The sequence below is a fragment of the Malaya genurostris genome, chromosome 3 (genome assembly GCF_030247185.1).
Source record: "Malaya genurostris strain Urasoe2022 chromosome 3, Malgen_1.1, whole genome shotgun sequence".
Taxonomy (NCBI): Eukaryota; Metazoa; Arthropoda; class Insecta; order Diptera; family Culicidae; genus Malaya; species Malaya genurostris.
Genome location: NC_080572.1, coordinates 188,720,315 through 188,739,884, shown reverse-complemented (window position 1 = coordinate 188,739,884; position 19,570 = coordinate 188,720,315). Strand labels below are relative to the sequence as shown.

The window sequence follows — 19,570 nt, the reverse complement described above, 5'->3', positions numbered from 1 at the left end:
ACATAGTTTCACATTCGGTCGCTTCCGTATCCAATGAACTTACTGCTCAATATGAGGTTATAAACAGAACTTTCGGAATTCCAGCAAAGTCGAACATTCACCTGATATGTGATATTAGGTACATCAAGCGGAACACTTTATATGTGAAACAGTTGCGAACATTTCCTACAACGCTTGAAAACACAACCGGTCAATCATCGTTGGTGCTACAGTTTTTTTTGTGACAAACCCCACACACACACCGATTTAATCTTGTTTCCTGTTCATTATATAATGGAAAGCTACTTTGGAATGAATACTATTTCAACTAAAACTGAACATTTCTACAGCATGAAAGTGATCATTATCGATTGAAAACAGGATACATATAGGACTTTTCGATAGTTCTCCCACTTAACAGAAGGACAACGACTCAATGAATTATCCACAAAATCTATGATTTTGGCAGGCACAATGACTGATATTCGGTCTATGAAAACGATGCCGCCAATTGAAATCATCAGCAGCACACTTCCATAAAGTACATAAGCATTCAATCGTTATAAATGAAACTCGGGCCAGCCGCCTACCAAGAGTGGACAATTAGGTTTCCATACAAAAGCAATGTATGCAACTCTGAACGGCCAACGCAGTGTCCTGTTGAATACCTTTCAACTCAACTCAGGTGGGCCAATTAAAGAGGAAGTATTTGTTTCTGAACGAAATATGTGAAAAAAAAAAACCTTTTTATGTATTTTCATTTCGATTATAATTTATTTTGGATCATGGAGATATGTTAACACATGGATCAATAAGTCCCGAGACTAACAATGGAAACAACATTTTTTTTGCAAAATTTTTCTTATTCATCAACATAATCACCTTTTAGGGTGATACAATGGTTCCAAAGTTTTTCCAATTTTTCAATACCATGTTTATAAAAATATTTATCTTTCGCTTCAAAAAAAGCTTCAGTTTCAGCGATGACCTCCTCATTTGAGCCAAATCTTTTTCCCTGGAGCATTTTTTTAATATCAGCAAAGAGCCAGTAGTCACTGGGGGCTAAATCTGGCGTGTATGGGGGGTGGGGAAGCAGATCAAAGCCCAATTCGTTCAATTTCGCCATCATCGACTCGTTGCTGTTTTTGTTCCATCGAAAGCAATCGCGGCCCACTTGGAAAAAACCTTTTTCATGTTCAATTTTTCATGAAGGATAGTAAATACACTTCCATATGATATCTGTGTCATCTCAGCAATCTCACGGAGCTTCACTTTACGATCTTTCATTATAAGTTTTGTCACTTCACTCACATTTTCCGGTGTAACGGCTTCCACAGGTCTACCCGAGCGTTCCGCGTCATTTGTGTCGGTACGACCACGTTTAAACTCGGCGAACCACCGACAAATCGTTGCTTTTGATGGAAAAGAGTCCGGATAACATTTTTCAATCCATTGTTTCTCTTGCACGGTGTTTTTATCCATTCAAAAACAATGTTTTATCAAAACACGAAACTCGGGTTTTTTCATTTTTTAAACAAACTACAAAACGACTTTACTCCAACCTCGATAACTCAGCTGTTTCTGGTCGGATCGACTTAAAATTTTGACCCGTTTCAAGCAAAGGTTAGTACTTTAGAAAGACGTGGTTACTGGTTTACTACGAGCGCCATCTCTGCTATAGCCTCGGGACTTATTGATCCATGTGTTACAACTTCACTTTTTGAAAATGATAGTGCGTAAATGGCCACCTTTGGCCTTGAGTACAAAATGTGCCCTTTTTCGGCGTTTTGTCATCGTTTTGGCGAATGTATCAGTCGATATGATGACGAATCCACGTCGTATGCTGTCTTTGAGTTGAGCTATGGTTCTTGGCTTATCAGTGTTTACGTTGGATTTCTAATATTCTGGTGGCGTCCAATCGCGTGATATTGGGTACCGAGATTCGATATGACTCGTCCGGGAAATAATGGTCGTAACAAATCGATTGTTAGTCGAGCTGTATGGCATGTTGCACCGTCTTGTTGTATCCAGTAGCCATTCAAACCATCTTCACGCATCACAAAATCATTCTTCAGGGCTCGATAACAATCGCCATTAACAGTTTTCGTTGCTGCATCATCGTCTTGGAAAAAATATCAATCAATCACCCTATCCGCACAAGCACCACACCAAACGGTAACTTTTTGATCGTATAGAGGCTGTTCCTCACACAGTTCGAAAAATGGATCTTATAAGATGCTCATAAATGGAGCGTCATATTTCACACAAATTAATATTCAACAACACGTAAAATTGTGTGATTGGAAAATTACATGGCTTGAAATCGAATGAAATAGAAAACAAAATATCGATAGCAACAGCGCGACTTGAAGAACCGAGAAACATTAGATAACAAAGCACTCCAGTTAATCGACTGAGCCACAGAAGCACATATCTGCTTAAAGAATAATTGATACATATAAATCCACGAAGCGGCACTTGGTATCCGTGCAAATAACACTTGAAGCCTGTGTATTTTTTAAGAAAATGGAATATTGTGTCATTTGGTAGTTATGAATTGTATCGTAGAGTAGACGTAAAACTTACACCAGCGTGTATCACTCTAGTAAAATGCCATCACTGCCCTGAATATGGGTGCACCATCACATGCTCAATTGTCTCGAAGATGGCTGAACCAATTTTAACAATCTAAGGCTGATTTATAAACTATTATTGGAGCATTTATCAAATTTGCAGATCAACCAGAGTACCAGAGTACTCCAGTACCAAAGATATAATCGTAAAAGTTACGTAACCGACAAAGCACAGTTTTTATCTATACACCCAATATTCTCAGAGAATACTGAACCGACTTCGATAGACTTAAGTTTATTTGGAAGCTAGAATACGGACACAGTTCAATGTCGAATGAATTATAGAGAGCACTTCCGGTTGTGGATATATAATTGTATAAGTGACGTAACCAACAAAACACAGCCATCATATTTCTGTCTCAAGTTCAAATAAAATTAACAAAAGTTTCTTTCTTATCTTTTGTTTCGATTAAAAAGCTTTTAAACTTGAGATCAATCGCTTCTTCGGACCAGAAAAACTTTCTGACCCTATGTGCGGGGTTGGGAATCGAACCTTGCCGAGCTGTGTGAAAAATATCGACTACATCCAACCCGCACTCAAGTTTCTTTCCTTCCCTTCTCCTTCGATTAAGTCATCTTGGTCACTTTCCTCGTTGCAGAACGCATGGCATGAACTGCATCTCGCTGACTTTTTTGTCATATTAAGTTTCCACTTGTCGATGGCCCAACATCTTTTTTTTTGCACGGAACTTTAGCGTGTTGAGGAGTTGTGGGTGTTCGTTTGCTTGCGTATCATTAGAACATTGTTCGCGGCGTGTATCATTAGAACACTGGTACGATGCCAAAACTGACCAAAACAAAACGGAATTTTAGTAAAGTTAACCGTCGTTTTTTCAGACATTCCTGGTCGCGTGACTAACTAAGAATAACACTTTTTTTCGCCAAAAATAGAATTTTTTCCTCATAAAAATTGATTTTATTTCCTTCAAAAGCAATATGATCATTCAAACGCATCTCTAACTTATCGATACCGTGCCTTGAATTAGACTTCACATTCAGCAATTGGTTCTTTATTTGAGTTGATTTTTTTACCGGCGAGCATTATTCTGAGATCAGCGAACAGCCAGTAGTCACTGAGAACCAGATCTGGACTATACCGAGGAGGAAAAAAAAAGTAAAAGTGTAATATATTCATTTTAACCATCATTGCCATGGACTTGTGGATCGGTACATTGTCTAGGTGAAACAATGTACCGACATATCTCTATAGAATGGTAATAGAATTGCTGCAAAAACCGACTTTCTAACTGAGCATCGGAGACCCATAATATCAATGGACTAAGCACGATGAGATCAGAAAATGTCTGCGTGTGTCTTTCAACGAATTTTTTTCACGCTTCATTTTCTCATATATGCCTGAGCCGAGTTCACAAAACTTAGGTTCGTTTGAAAGCTACTATTGAATCATTAATTATGTTCGAATATAAAATGGTTGTGATTTCTGGCTCTGAAGATATAATGGTATTTATAACGTTTCCGGCATACCGGTATAAGTGACGTAACCGACAAAACGCGTTGTTTTATTACTGTTCGATTTTCTCGTGATAACTGAACCGATTTCAACAAAGTTAGGATCCTTTGGAAACTACTATTGGTTCATTGAACATGTTTGACAAGTTATACCGTTTTTGATTGAAAAACACTGGTGGCGTGGACTACATTGGTTTTGCACTTTCGAACAGAAATGCAACATTCTGACAGTGTGCCATTGACATTTCTGCTCGAAAGGTCAAAACCAGAGCAATCAACGCCATCAGTGTTTTTCAATGAAAAACGCCATTACGGTTCTGGTGATACAATGGCATAAGTGACGTAACCGTCAAAACTCATTACCACTCAACTTTCCTGCATATGGATGAACAGATTTCATTAATTTTAGGCTCGTTCCGGATTTAAAATTTCGGAGATATTATCGTACAAGTAATCGTAATCGAAAAAGCAATTTTTATTCTTTGCCCACAATTATTTCAGAAAGTAACCAATGAACAAGTTCAAATGTATTATTACTGATGCGCTTGGTCCGAGAAATGTGTCGATGAAACTGAAATCCACGATGCAGATTAGGAATAGATTTTTTCTTCGACATATGTTTCCACTTGGTTTTTGCATTCATACGATCGAACAACCCTATGAAGTATTCCCTATTTATTATTTTTCCTTTCTCAAGCCAGTCGATGAAGATTACACCATGTGCATCCCAAAATACTGAAGCCAGAACCTTCCCAGCTGATCGTTGTGCCTTTGAACGCTTCCGGTGTGGTCCACCTGGAGCACTCTACTTAAATGGTGATCGTTTTGATTTCGGAGTAGAATGATGGATCCATGTTTCATCCATTGTCACATATCGACGCAAAAAATCTGATTTATTTCTTGCACACTGCTCTGAATCACCAACACGTTGTTCAATGATTTGTGCTTTAGTCTTTGTTAAGACGTAGAGCCATCTTAGTCTAAGATTAGTTTTAAATATGATCAGTATCAAACGGGGAAAACAGATTGGAAAATTGATATGCGTGTGCTAAAATGTAATGAGATGAGAACATGAAAATGTTACCGCAGAGACGCTATCAGCTATCTTACACAATTGCAATTTTTTGTGAAGTTTTTCTTTTTGAATAACCTCAATTGGACGACCAGAACTTTTTTTTTCTCCTTCATTGGGTATGATGTTTGAGTTCAGCAAACCAGTAACAAATGGACTTTTTCGATTGAGTTCGAAAAGCACTTGCTGAACTTGCACACAGTTCTCCTCAAGAAATAATGTAATTCATAAACATGTCGCATCTGAACTATTTTTCTTTTTGATACTTGTAAAAAAATTTGCTGTTAGAACGTTTTACGAGACCAGATTAATATCATTACTAGCTTTATGTTATAAAATTGTTGAAGATGAATAATCGGGAAAACACGAAATACACAGTTCGTGGTCGCATCTCATCCGACACTGTCGAAAATTGCTTACGGTCGAGACGATAGAAACAAAGACAATACAGTGTAGTGAACAATAGAGTGTACGAAATGGGCAAATACGATTTAACAAAGCCTGAAACTTGGCCTACAAGACCAAATTCAATTTGTATTGATTTCAAGCGCTGCAAAGTTAGACCAGCAGCAACCGAAATTGAAATCTTGCTTAAGGAACGAATCTAAACGTTAATGATGTAAGTAAGATTCAATTCAACAGGGGGTCTAGCTGTGTGTACATTATGTTCAAACGTGAAAAAGATGCAATTGCATTTGCTTCGGTTAATAACGGGGTGCACAGTGTTGATCATGATAATGTTAAATATAAAATCCCTGTGTAGTTGGTGGACAATGCCATAGAAGTACGCGTGCATGACCTTCCCCCGCAGACCAGCGATCAGTTTGTTCGGGAAAGTATGGCGCAGTACGGTGAAGTTCTTTCCATCGAAAGGGAAGTATGGCGGATTTTTTTTCCGGGTATTCGGAATGGCGTGCGAGTGGTACGTATGCAACTACGTAAAGCAATTCCATCTTACATCATTTGTGATCAAGACGGGGTACATCCGTGTAAATCGCTGATTACGTATGAAAATCAACTGGTTACATGTCAGTTTTGTAAAAAAAACCAGCAAACTACGGCTAACCTTGCACTGAAACTGCGAAAAGGACATCTTCAAACAAGAACAAGCGCCCAACAACGGAAATTAGTGAGCGCAGTACTCCTGTTGCACCATCAAACCAACCAACAACTGCAATTAATGCACAACAAGGCGCGTCTACAGCAACTAAAAAAGAAACCGAAGACTGCGAATTACAATGAAAACGAAGAAAAAACGGAAACCAACAACTATACCATCGATGCGGCAATGGAGGACGAGACGAGCCACCAACAAAGTGCCCCTCAATCATCGCAAGATAAAAATGAAAGCTCCTCTCCCCCTAGAAAAAGGGTGACAACGAGATCCAACGGTAAAAAAATGTTTTATCTAATAAAAACATGGCTCAATCGGCCACGTAAAGCTTGTACGCGAATTGGCCTGAATGAAAAATTTTTTATAAAAAAAACACACTAAATTGTTTTGAATTCATGGCATTGAAAATGACAAAAGTAGCTTCACTTGTATGGCTGTCATTTTTTTCTGACTAATCATAATATTATGAAATTTCACGCATAGTTTTGAAAGTTGGTACTTCATAAACGTCATGTGGATTTGTAAATGAGAGCGCCATCTGTGTGTCAGACATATGACTTATTGAGTGATGTTCTATGAATATCCTGTTTGATGTTTCCGGTTGAGATAAAAATGACGTCACAGAAATAGATGACTTAACATATGAGAGATATCCGGTCTTGACGACTTGTTTTCCACACAGAATAACATCGATTTCTTTCCGGAACACAGTACAGTATCCACCTAGTGAATGAGATTGTTCTAATCTCATTTCACTACAGTAGACACCAGCACCAATAGCGACCCGTTCGTAAAACAAACTATATGTTAATCAAGTTGTCGATCCAAAAACCACTACTGACGGAATCTCACGGCTAATGAAATTCTATAATAATTCTTTTCAGTTCGCCACGTTCATACCATTTATTAAATTGAAACAATTCCAAATCTCACTAATATATTGACATGAACACGCTCAGCAAACAAAAGGCTGCGTCCCATCTCGATTTACAACAACATTCATCAACCGGTCAACAAATCCGAACTCTGAATCGAAACTTCTTCCAGTACATTACTTATTCAACCGCCATCCCGTTACATACTTTATGGCCGGGCGTCCTGCTTAAATGCAGTTTGTTGACTGTTATTTATTCTACCTTCTATCTACGACAGTAAAATAAGAAATATGCGAAAAATTCTTCCCTCTTTCGAGCAAAAGGGAGAAAAACTATGGCACTGATAGAAGCACGGAACAAACACCGACATTTTAAACAAACTTTAACTACCGTCCTAGAGTCGCCTTTATGGGGGACGGCAGAAACAGCAGCAGCATCCCGATGTCGCTCACCCAGACAAGCAGTTTAGATTCGATCCCTAGCCGCCGCAACACTCAGCACACAGAAGTCGGCTCCGGCTGGATTCGGGATTTGGGGCTCCGCTGATATGCGGTACCATACCATATAGCAAAGCAGTACTCTAAGTGGGTGGCCGTTTCCTGCTTCTGTTCTGTTGCAATGAAGTGCGCTGGAAAGACATGGAAAACTGAACAAACATCATCTCGTATTCAATTCCTGCCATAGCAATACACGGAGCAGCAGAAGCGGTACTAAAACCAACCGAACATTGTGCTTCCAGGCTACAAATATTTGTGCTACTTGACAATCTTCAATCCGTTCAGCCGTATCGCCCACCACCACCACCACCACCACCCGCGGCCGAGTCGAAACCCATTCCGAGACGAGAGTTCGTTTCCTTCCTGTATTTGCGTTAGCTTTCGATCTCGATTGGTAGTATCTTCCGGTTCAGTGCACTCTTCTTGGGACTCGGCGGTCGTCCAGATGCATTTCTGTCAAACTAAGACGAAGGTGTAGTTGCCAAATTGTACCGGTACGTGTTTGTCCAATCCTGCTCCCACGGTTGTTCTGTTTGGGTTGACATTTGAAATCATTTATGGACCGAACACAATTTGACAACACTGGCAACACTCTGACGAGAAGAGTTTGTCGTTTCGAATATCCGAAACCAATTTCTCATTTGTGTGCCGGGGCGGAGACGGAAAACGGATTTTCTTTTTTTTTCTCTTTCTCTCTGCACGCTATGGAAACGGAAGCGATGAGTCTTCTCGATTCCGCTTTGAAGTTGTAATAATGAAGGTTTTTGCACTCCTTCACGTTCAAATTACAACAGTAATTTGGCTGGCATCCTCATTATGCCGTCATTACTACCTCTGCCGCGAGTGGTGTTCACATGAGCGACAGACGAGAACTGACGGATTGATCTGCGTCGATCGATTAAGAGAACGGGTAACCTTTCATCTTCCCCTTGAATTTCTCGAATAGGCGTTACGTGAAACCACTTTCGGTTCTGGGAACGTTTTGGTTGTTTTTTTAGCTAAATCGAATCACTAATCTTATAACAAGGAACTCAATCATAAAAGTTACTGAACCGAATTTAGGGCACAAAGAAGTCGGTATTTCCAAAATTAAGATTATGGCCGACAATGGAATTTTCTGCTTCATTGCTCAAATGACTATCGATCCATTCCCTATCTTTCCAGATTAGACCACACGCAAAAGTCGTATGAGCAAAGGCATTTAAAAAGTGTTTTTTTTTTCAGAACACTAATGTCGTTTTCGTTTTTAAATTGCACTACACCGGTGTAGCGAAAGCTGCACTGAAACCGTCCGTTTTTGCCAATTGCACTACACCAGTGCTACACTTTTTCTGCCCCGATACCACTGGTGTAGCACTCATCAAAAGTTTGGTGTAGCTCTGTGCAATGGAATCGTTCATTGTAGTCAATGGTTACTGTTTATGTTTTCGTCATTTTTGTTCGTTTATTCATGCCTCAGTGTAGCACTGCACCGGTGTAGTGCAAATCAAAAACGAAAACGCCATAAGAAGTGATTTTTTTATAGCCTGCTATGTTTTTGTTGTTTGTGCTGAATTTATATAAGTATTTTATAGTGTTTAAGTATTTTCTTTGACTCTTGAGTGTACAGCATTTTGTTATGGGTGTTAAAGAGTTTTAGTATCAAAAATATTCCTCGAATTGAAACGCATGAAATTCATTGTACAAATGTGATGTGCTAATTAAAAAAATTATAATTTAAGTGTAGATTATGTTGATTTTATTCAAACATTTCCGTGCCACCAAAATAAATACTCCATTTCATCAGTACACTGTAATAATAACTAAAAACTAAATGTGACAGAATTTCCAAATTTGTTTTGAACTTAGTTTTCGCTTGCCCCTTTCATATGGTTAGCTTGGGCGACTGTATGGATTAATGGTTTTATCGAACGTTTTTTTGTGATCCAATGAATCTCGGATCAAATCAAAGTCATTACCTGCCAAGTCTTAGCAAAGGTATTAGTTGAATTTGCGAAAAGCACCTAATTTTCAGGGAAACCCGAAACTTTTTAATCAAAATATTCAAAAAAAATTTTTCATTTTTCTTCTCACGAGTATTGTTTCGGCTTCTTCTAAACTAGCAAAGCGATACTCTGCAAGTGGGTGTTCCATCAATTGAAAAAGGTAATAGTCGAACAGGGCCAGGTCTGGAGAGTATGGCCGGTGCGATTAAGTCGATTGACCCCAACTAGCGAAAGACTTTTTGTCGTGAATACGACTTACTTTACTATGACGTGCCTTTTCAAAATTTACCCTCTGAGAGTGTGATAAGTTTTGGATCGAGAATATCTCTTGTTGTGTCTAACGAATCAACATAATTTTTGCTACATGTCATCGGAAATATGATCACAATTTTATGATAAAATATTCAGTTGTGTGACATAATCTCAAGTAATTCAAAATGAAATTTTCTGAAATGTTCTTTATAAAGGATCTATATAATCTACCTAGCAATAGAATCGAAATTTTTCAACTTAAGCGTGTATAGAAAAAGCATTGAAGTATTTCAATAGTACACTATTGAAAAATCTGTCTCATTTGACCCCTGTCAACACCAGCCAATCAGAACGCGTTCTGAAGAAGAGAACAAGGTATCTGCTGCTGTACAACAGATCATTCGAGAAAATGTTCCGAACAGTGTTTAATATCGTAGTGAGTTCCACAATTTGGTCCTTCTGAAACGCAGGAATGAATTTCGTACAGCATCCGGATAGTTTCTTTCAATAAAATGCAAATCCGAAATGAAATAATCGAAATTAAAATACTATATGCTGCTATTTTCATAGCCGTTAGGACCGCCCATTAGTGAAAAGGCTACAAACGAAATCACGTAAAAAGAAACCTCTTAACAAATATTGGATCAGTTTGGATTATGTCGCCACTGCGAGCAGATGTATTTTGTGTCGTTTGCACAGCTAGTTTCGCTTTCGGCAAGAGCGATTACGTCACAGCTGCCAGTCATTTGCATTGGTGAAAAAACAACGGTGGAGAGCATTACACGAAATCAGCCGTTCTAATGGCTCTGATAGTTTTCTAAAGAACTATTAGGATTTGTTGTTCGCAAATCGAAGGTAAATATCCTCAGTTTAGTGCAAATCTAGAACAGTTTGGTTTGATTTGTGCACTTTTCGCTGTTTGAAATTCACAGTAATCGAGATCAAGTGAAACCTTCTTTGTTTTTGCGAAAAATGTGGAAAAGGGGAATGCTTGCCTAATTCATACAATTGATCAACTAATTGGTATTCGGAAGTGTTAAGGAACATTTCCGATGTTTTCGTATTCACGACATCCAGTTATGTCTCTGACATTACCCACCCGACTTTTTGCTTCAGACTCTAACAATAAATCCACTTTCCGTTCTCTGTGACAATTTGATGTAGAAAAAAAATTATCTTGAACCGATAAAGCAACATTTCACTTTCCATTAGGTTTTCTTCAATTTTCTCATAGCTTTAAAATGGTTCCGAATTGCTCTTCAGGTCACATTCAGTATCTTGTGATTGTAATTAAAACTTGTAATTTCTCGTCTTTGCAATCAACTCAATCTCTTCTTTTGAGTTTAAATAATTTCTCACATACTTCAATCACTGGATCTTGTAGACTCAATGAACTTCGGTTGCTTTTGTTATATGCGATTTATTTGGAACGAAACGGACGGTTCTTTGTTGAATGGTCGTGCTGGTGCTGGTGTCTACTGTCGTGAAATGAGGCTAGAGCAGTCTCATTCACTTGGTACTGAACTGTGTTCCAAGCAGAAATCTACGGGATTCTGTGTGGAATACAATCGGCAATTCAGCAGAGAATCTTTGATAAACGAATTTATTTTTGTTTCGACAGTCAGGTAGCCTTGAAAGCATTCAGTTCGAATCTACCACATGGCTACTATTCAACGTGCTGAGTATTATTCGTGTGATTTGTGTGAATATGATTATGGTATTTCATATCATCTGATATGTAACTGTCCCGCATTGATGCAACTACGTATCCAGGTTTTTGGTTCTCCATACATGGTTGAGTCTATATATACGGAGCTAAGATTAAAGGATATTCTATCGTTTCTCACCCAATGTGGTAAGGAGCTATGGTCAGAAGGGTTCATCGTTCTTCCTGGAGTGAATGAATCCTTTCTGTATTGACCTTAAAAAGGTTTTAGCAGGTTGATATCCTTTATGGGGTGCCGAATTTACTTCTGCTCGTACATACTGCGAATCGTTCTGCATTCTAACGGGAAAGCTACGGCAAGGCACAAATCTCCAAATAACTAGGGAAACGTGCCACTTGAGCCAATTAGTTCTGATTCCTGATAAATGCGATTTACATAGAACGAAACTCAACATGTTCCCCTATGATGCCATTATTTTGACGGAATGTGACTTGTGAACTTTTAAAAATTAATGTGACCCAGCAAACTTTTATTAATTTCTATGGTGCTGTCTAGCTCTTTAAAACTAATCTAGGATTTTTTGAAACACCTTTATCGTAGCGAAAATACACGAGCAATTATTTCTTTAATAGTAAAGAGTAAAGAGTAAAGAGTAAAGAGTAAAGAGTAAAGAGTAAAGAGTAAAGAGTAAAGAGTAAAGAGTAAAGAGTAAAGAGTAAAGAGTAAAGAGTAAAGAGTAAAGAGTAAAGAGTAAAGAGTAAAGAGTAAAGAGTAAAGAGTAAAGAGTAAAGAGTAAAGAGTAAAGAGTAAAGAGTAAAGAGTAAAGAGTAAAGAGTAAAGAGTAAAGAGTAAAGAGTAAAGAGTAAAGAGTAAAGAGTAAAGAGTAAAGAGTAAAGAGTAAAGAGTAAAGAGTAAAGAGTAAAGAGTAAAGAGTAAAGAGTAAAGAGTAAAGAGTAAAGAGTAAAGAGTAAAGAGTAAAGAGTAAAGAGTAAAGAGTAAAGAGTAAAGAGTAAAGAGTAAAGAGTAAAGAGTAAAGAGTAAAGAGTAAAGAGTAAAGAGTAAAGAGTAAAGAGTAAAGAGTAAAGAGTAAAGAGTAAAGAGTAAAGAGTAAAGAGTAAAGAGTAAAGAGTAAAGAGTAAAGAGTAAAGAGTAAAGAGTAAAGAGTAAAGAGTAAAGAGTAAAGAGTAAAGAGTAAAGAGTAAAGAGTAAAGAGTAAAGAGTAAAGAGTAAAGAGTAAAGAGTAAAGAGTAAAGAGTAAAGAGTAAAGAGTAAAGAGTAAAGAGTAAAGAGTAAAGAGTAAAGAGTAAAGAGTAAAGAGTAAAGAGTAAAGAGTAAAGAGTAAAGAGTAAAGAGTAAAGAGTAAAGAGTAAAGAGTAAAGAGTAAAGAGTAAAGAGTAAAGAGTAAAGAGTAAAGAGTAAAGAGTAAAGAGTAAAGAGTAAAGAGTAAAGAGTAAAGAGTAAAGAGTAAAGAGTAAAGAGTAAAGAGTAAAGAGTAAAGAGTAAAGAGTAAAGAGTAAAGAGTAAAGAGTAAAGAGTAAAGAGTAAAGAGTAAAGAGTAAAGAGTAAAGAGTAAAGAGTAAAGAGTAAAGAGTAAAGAGTAAAGAGTAAAGAGTAAAGAGTAAAGAGTAAAGAGTAAAGAGTAAAGAGTAAAGAGTAAAGAGTAAAGAGTAAAGAGTAAAGAGTAAAGAGTAAAGAGTAAAGAGTAAAGAGTAAAGAGTAAAGAGTAAAGAGTAAAGAGTAAAGAGTAAAGAGTAAAGAGTAAAGAGTAAAGAGTAAAGAGTAAAGAGTAAAGAGTAAAGAGTAAAGAGTAAAGAGTAAAGAGTAAAGAGTAAAGAGTAAAGAGTAAAGAGTAAAGAGTAAAGAGTAAAGAGTAAAGAGTAAAGAGTAAAGAGTAAAGAGTAAAGAGTAAAGAGTAAAGAGTAAAGAGTAAAGAGTAAAGAGTAAAGAGTAAAGAGTAAAGAGTAAAGAGTAAAGAGTAAAGAGTAAAGAGTAAAGAGAAAATTATTATTTTGAAATACCATAGGAGCAATAGGAATTGTCCACTAAATTAAATGTGACTAATAGGGATATTATTTTTCATCTTCCGATTTTATCAATGTTCAGCCCACGCTAAGCTTGTACTACAAATATTCAACCGAATTGACAACTTTGTGACACTACACAGTAGACATTATCTGACGACGCAGCCCTTTAAAATAACGTTACGCGGGCACCATTGCGTACAAAGCATAATAGGTTCAAAACCGCATGTTAGCATGCGCTCAATGTTCTGTGATTTTGGGATCAAATTCGGCCATATCTTGACATTCTGGCTCCCATCGGGAAGGTATATTCACCTTTTATCCGTAGACAAACCCTTTTTTAAGAATTGTAAAACGATATGTTTGCAAGACATGAACAATTGATTTGAAGAAGCGACAGGGTTTGGTATGTTAAACAATAATGTTTCGACCTCATTCAAGCTTCAAAACCTGCATCTGTTTATATAGCAGAGTTAGCAGCAGTTCATTATAGCTTGAATGTAATCGTCACATTATCTCCAAACCATTATTTCCTCTTCGCAGATAGTCTGAGTGCAATTGAAGCCATTCGCTCAAACATGACTGGCAAGAATGAGCCGTTTTTCTTGAGCAAAATAAAACAGTGCCTGAACAATAATTATCTAATCACTATAGTCTGGGTCCCGGCTCATTGCTCCATTCCAGGCAAAGAAAAAGCCAATAGTTTAGCCAAACGTGGTGCTATTGACGGAGAAATTTATGAGAGACCGATTGCTTTCAACGAATTCTATAGCGCGCCTCGCCAAAGAACACTCGCCAGCTGGCAATAAAGATGATCTGGGTCGGTGGATGCACTCAATTATTCCTAAAATATCGACAAAAGCATGGTTCAGGGGGCTGGATGTGAGTAGGTATTTCATTCGTATGATGTCCAGACTCATGTCCAATCACTACACGTTAGACGCACATCTCCTTCGAATTGGGCTCTCCGAGACTGATCATTGTGCCAGTGGCGAAGGTTATCGGGATATTGATCATGTCGTTTGGACATGCGTGGAGTATCGTGATGTCAGATCTCAACTAATAAATTCTTTGCGTATTCAAGGTAGACTATCCAATGTCCCAGTTCGAGACATTCTTGCTTGTCGTGACCTTCCATACATGAAATTTCTTTATCATTTCATAAAGAAAATTGGAGTTTCAATTTAATAAAGGACCCTTTTAAGACTTAGTTCTGATTCCAGCTGCGACCATGAGTTCAACCAATAGCTAAATTAGAATTGAAATTATGTAATGATACAAACAAACTCGAAATACTTTATGAAATTATCAACAAAGTGTCTGAAAATAACAGCTTATTTTATAGTTCATAGAAGTTAATCGTTTGGTTCAAATAATATTTCCCAGTAGATTTCATAATAAATGGCGAATTACTTAAGATCAGGCCCGTACCCAGGATTTCGTTTCGGGAGGGGCCCAAGGTAAAAGAATAATGTTACTGAAGACTGCTTATGTACCTAATTCTCGGTGTGCCTTTTACGGGTGTTTTTAACAGACACTTTAAACTTTTCCACTGGATCTGTTATTATATTACATTTCTTTACGTTTACTGTCATGTTATTTCTGCAACACATACCTTAGACCTTGTAAATAATTATATATCTGTTCTTGATTTCGGGAGGGGCCCGGGCCCCTCGGGCCCCCCCTCTGGGTACGTGACTGCTTAAGATGATATTTAAGTAATAAGAGGAATATGTTTTAATAAATTTAAATCGCTGTGACTATTTTTCAATTATATTAGGATAAGAATTTTATGTAAAAGTGATGCTACGACGAGGAAAAACTTATGTAAACTGCCTTAAGAAATAAACGTATTTATGGAAAAAATGAACAATTGATTTCGCGAAACTTTATTATGTAAATTATTGATCTTTTAGACTTTACGGATGCTCTTAAAAATATCTTTTAAATTAGTCACACAAATTGTGAGTTCCATCGCATTAGAAATGTAAGGATCTTTCCAGTAATTTAAATGAGAAAAAAATACAAAACAATATGTTTGCTGCTTTGATACATGAGTATCAGTTTAAACACAAAGTTTGATCTTCCAGAATCAAATTCATTTAGTGTTTGTACTTTAGATAATCAACCACTGATTTTCCGGACTGCGACAGTCTTCTGTTTATGCAATTGATTTATTCGTTTAACAAACACTCAATCTAATATAACTAAGGTACGTTTCTAATTTTGTTGAGAGCACTGCTCGAACTACAATCTCACCGCTAGCTGATTGCAAAACGAACAACAACGTACCACCTAAAACGCATACCGAACCCAATCACATTTAGCTACGTGAAAGATAACTGAAAAAAAACTAGGTCGCAAGTTCCGGAAAACCAGTGACTAGAATTCCAACGAGCAAATCAAAAGTACACTTCTGATATCAGCAGCGTGGAGCGCTCGGAGTTGCGGAATCGGACATGTTTCACGGCAAACGCCTGCCTGCTCTTGCAGATCCGGAAACATCCCGGAACGGACCCCGGTAGCTGGCGGACGGAAACGAACACGAGATTCTGTCGTCATCAGATAGGAGCAGAAAGTATTTCCGTAAGAGAAAGTATTTCTAATTGCCACTAAGAGCAATGAATATTCACGACTCGCGCAGAAATAAAACAGTTTGAAGCTGGTATACAAAAGCGAGATGCGGCGGAGTGTTTGTATTTTTTGTGAACACTGAAAATGATAAAACCAGAATGCTGAACAGTGAAATCCCATTTTTTTTTGTTGAGAACAAACAGTACGACCGTATGATTCAAGTAGACATTAGTTCTAAACGAGTAAATAAAATAATTTTATAACTTGTATGCCTCCACGAGTTCAACCGTTTTCCGAGAGTCAATTGTATAAAAGTATACAACATTCGACGACTTTTGTTCTTTATCTTTTGCGCCCGCAAATATTATCACGCAATCAACTGCAAATGAGATCTAGGTCACAAAAACACTAGTGATCCCTAGAAACACTTAACACCAAACTGTGCACCTCTAGTAGAAAAATTGAAACCGTGAAGTTATGAAATCATTAAAAGGAGTACCGTTTTCGTATACGAGGATGAGAAGAAAATCCCCGATTATAGCCACAAGCAATCCACCTTTCTTTCGATTCCGGTAGTTATTCTGGTCCGGTAGAATCAATCGTTTTACGAGCGTCACGTGATAAAACATTCCTCGAAGCCGAAGCCAACAGTTTTTTTTGTATGCCCAGTACCGAGTGCCACCATCCAAAGGGAGGAGGGCTGCCATCGAAGTGCAGCAAAGTGGGTGCAATCGAGTGTGCAGCGTTATATTGTCATATGAAAGATTATTGCTGATTCGTGACAAATCAATGAGTGCTGGTTGCGATAACATGTGATGGCAATGTTCGTGTCCCTACCGTCGTCATGGGAGATGAATTCGATGCCAGGTATCGATTTTTCGCAAAAAAAACATGTATGCCAGCTACCAACCTGTTTTGCCATGAATTCGCAACTCTGTTTATGCTACGTTTAGTGGGGAAAACTCCTTCCGGCGCCATCTCCACCACTGGCACTGGAACTGATTTTAGATTTCATTAGCGTCGTTCAACCAGCAGCCTAGAGGGCTCTGGCTCTTCTGAAATCCTATTCATTTCGTTGAAGTAGTTCCTATTGTACAAATAACACCGATTTTCTCTGTTGTTATTCACTTGCAGATATCCGACGATGACCGCATGAGCTTGACGACGGCCGTGTCAGATGAGGACGACGGGGAAAGTGTGATGGCTTCACCGTACAAAGCGAAAGCAACTGGCACTGCCGCAGCGTCATTCAACTGTACCGGAGCGGTTCGGAAAGCAGGGTAAGTTCTCTCTTCATTACACCGCACGATGTTCGTCCAACGTTGCTGGCTATTATCATATACGGCATCAGTTTCATTTGCAATGTTGCGGTCTCGAGGCTAGCTCCGAATTTAGGTCGATTGAAGATACACAGTAGATCACCATCGCACGAAGTGTGGTTTTTAGATGATGTAATTTAATTAGTAATTTAGTTCTACGAAGATATTCAATTCGTTGTTGCTCAAAAATAACTCGCATGCTGATGGGAGATTGATTGTGTTTATTTTAAAATATAAACACTCGTTGGGTTTGATGATAAATTTACCCATAATATACACGGAAGTCTTTGACGTGAATACGTCTCACTTTACTATAGGGCGCCTTTTTAAAATCTACCCTTTGAGATAGTGATAAGTTTTTGATCGTGAATATCTCTTGTTGTATCTATCAGGAATCAGAACAAATTGGCTCAAATGGCACGTTCCCCGTTGTTGTATCTAACGTATCATCATAATATTTGCTACATGCCATCGGAAATATGACAGCATTCAATAATAATATTTCCAGTTGTATGCCATAACCACAAATATTTCAAAATTAAAATTTTCTGAAATATATGGTATCAGCGAGTAACAATGAGCAAATCTCATGACACTTTTTTGTCTTTTTCGTACTTGGGACGACGGGTTTGAGGAGGTAAGCGACATTTCATTTCTGCCTCATCTACTGGGTAGGTACAAAAGGTTAACAATTGATATACAGTGAGGTCATGGTATTTAGTTCTGTATGTGATATGTATGACTTTAGAACTAAATACCATGCGTCTCCATCTGATGATAATTTGATGGAGACGCAAGGTTTTTCGATTGATTTATTTTGTAAAAGTCTGATATTATACCCATCTACACTTTTTTTAAATCTGAGAAAATAGAATTTAAAAAACCTGTTTTAATTCTGGAATATATGACCACTATTTCCGGTACTTCCGGAACCGGAGACCGGGAACCAGGATAGCCGAAATCGGTTTGTTTAGTTGCCTACTGATAATGGCTATCGATTTGTGCAGTTTTGAAATCAGTTTAGAAAATTTTGAAGTTTTTTGTTTCGCCGGTTTAAGTGACGGTGTACAATATTGAACACACTTTACCCTATAAATCCGAAACCAGAAATCGGATCCGGATAAAATTGAGGAATTCCGTATAGGACCGTAAGACCTTTCATTTGAATCATTCACACACACACACACACACACACACACACACACACACACACACACACACACACACACATGGTATATGACACTTGGCACTGACACATTTCAAGTGTTTTAACCTTTCTATATGAGGAAGGCAAAAATTTGAAAAATTTTTAGCATGTTTTTTCACATGATATACGTTTTGAAAAATACTAACAAAATCAGAAAGGTTTCCCATAATTTCTAAAATATTCCTGATTTTGCTCAATTCATTTTGCTAAAAAGATTTTTAAGAATTGTAAATAAAATGAAAATCAGAAGAACCACCCTAAATTCACAAATAGGGCAGTTGGAATTTATAACAGTTATATCGATTTTTTATGTTTGGTGGCAGTTTTTATATGCAAACCCGGCTACACTTTTTTTAAGTCAACTCCCTGACACTTAGAAAGCTTTCGACATGTTTGACATGCTGTTTTCACATTCGATAATAATTCGTACTAGTTGATTGATTGTGTGAAATTCGTAAACTTTCAATGCGTCACTCGCATAATTGTAACGTTTTAGCCATTTAAAGGATTTCTAAATCTAAGTTGGGAGTTAATAGTATTTTGATTTTAACAATTTACTTGACAAATGCGTCTCGAAAATACACATTGTATAGCGATTTGAAAGAATATCCACAAACTGAATTTAAGAATTGAACAATATAAATAATTGATATTCACTCGCCAAGCGTGGACAAAAAGTATGTACGATTTCATCAAAAATTCATGAGAAATGGTAAAATATTATTCACTTCTATGCTGATGTGGTAAGCACTTCACACACTGGATATTTTTAGTGAACATCTCACAAGCCAGTTGTAATTTCATATAAAAACATCTCGCTTGAATACTATTCAGTTCTTTTAGAAAATGATACATAGCTGGAATAAGCTAGGTGAAGTATTGTGATCATGCCAAACCTGTGAAAA

General features: G+C 37.5%; 1 protein-coding gene across 1 annotated transcript in view; it reads left to right on the top strand.

The window, feature by feature from the left end:
- LOC131437784 (protein still life, isoform SIF type 1) overlaps window positions 1-19,570 on the top strand; it is a 416,149-nt gene that overhangs the window by 367,554 nt on the left and 29,025 nt on the right. Inside the window, 1 exon segment of the mRNA XM_058607355.1 lies at window positions 17,274-17,419. Coding sequence (XP_058463338.1) covers window positions 17,274-17,419 — 146 coding nt within the window.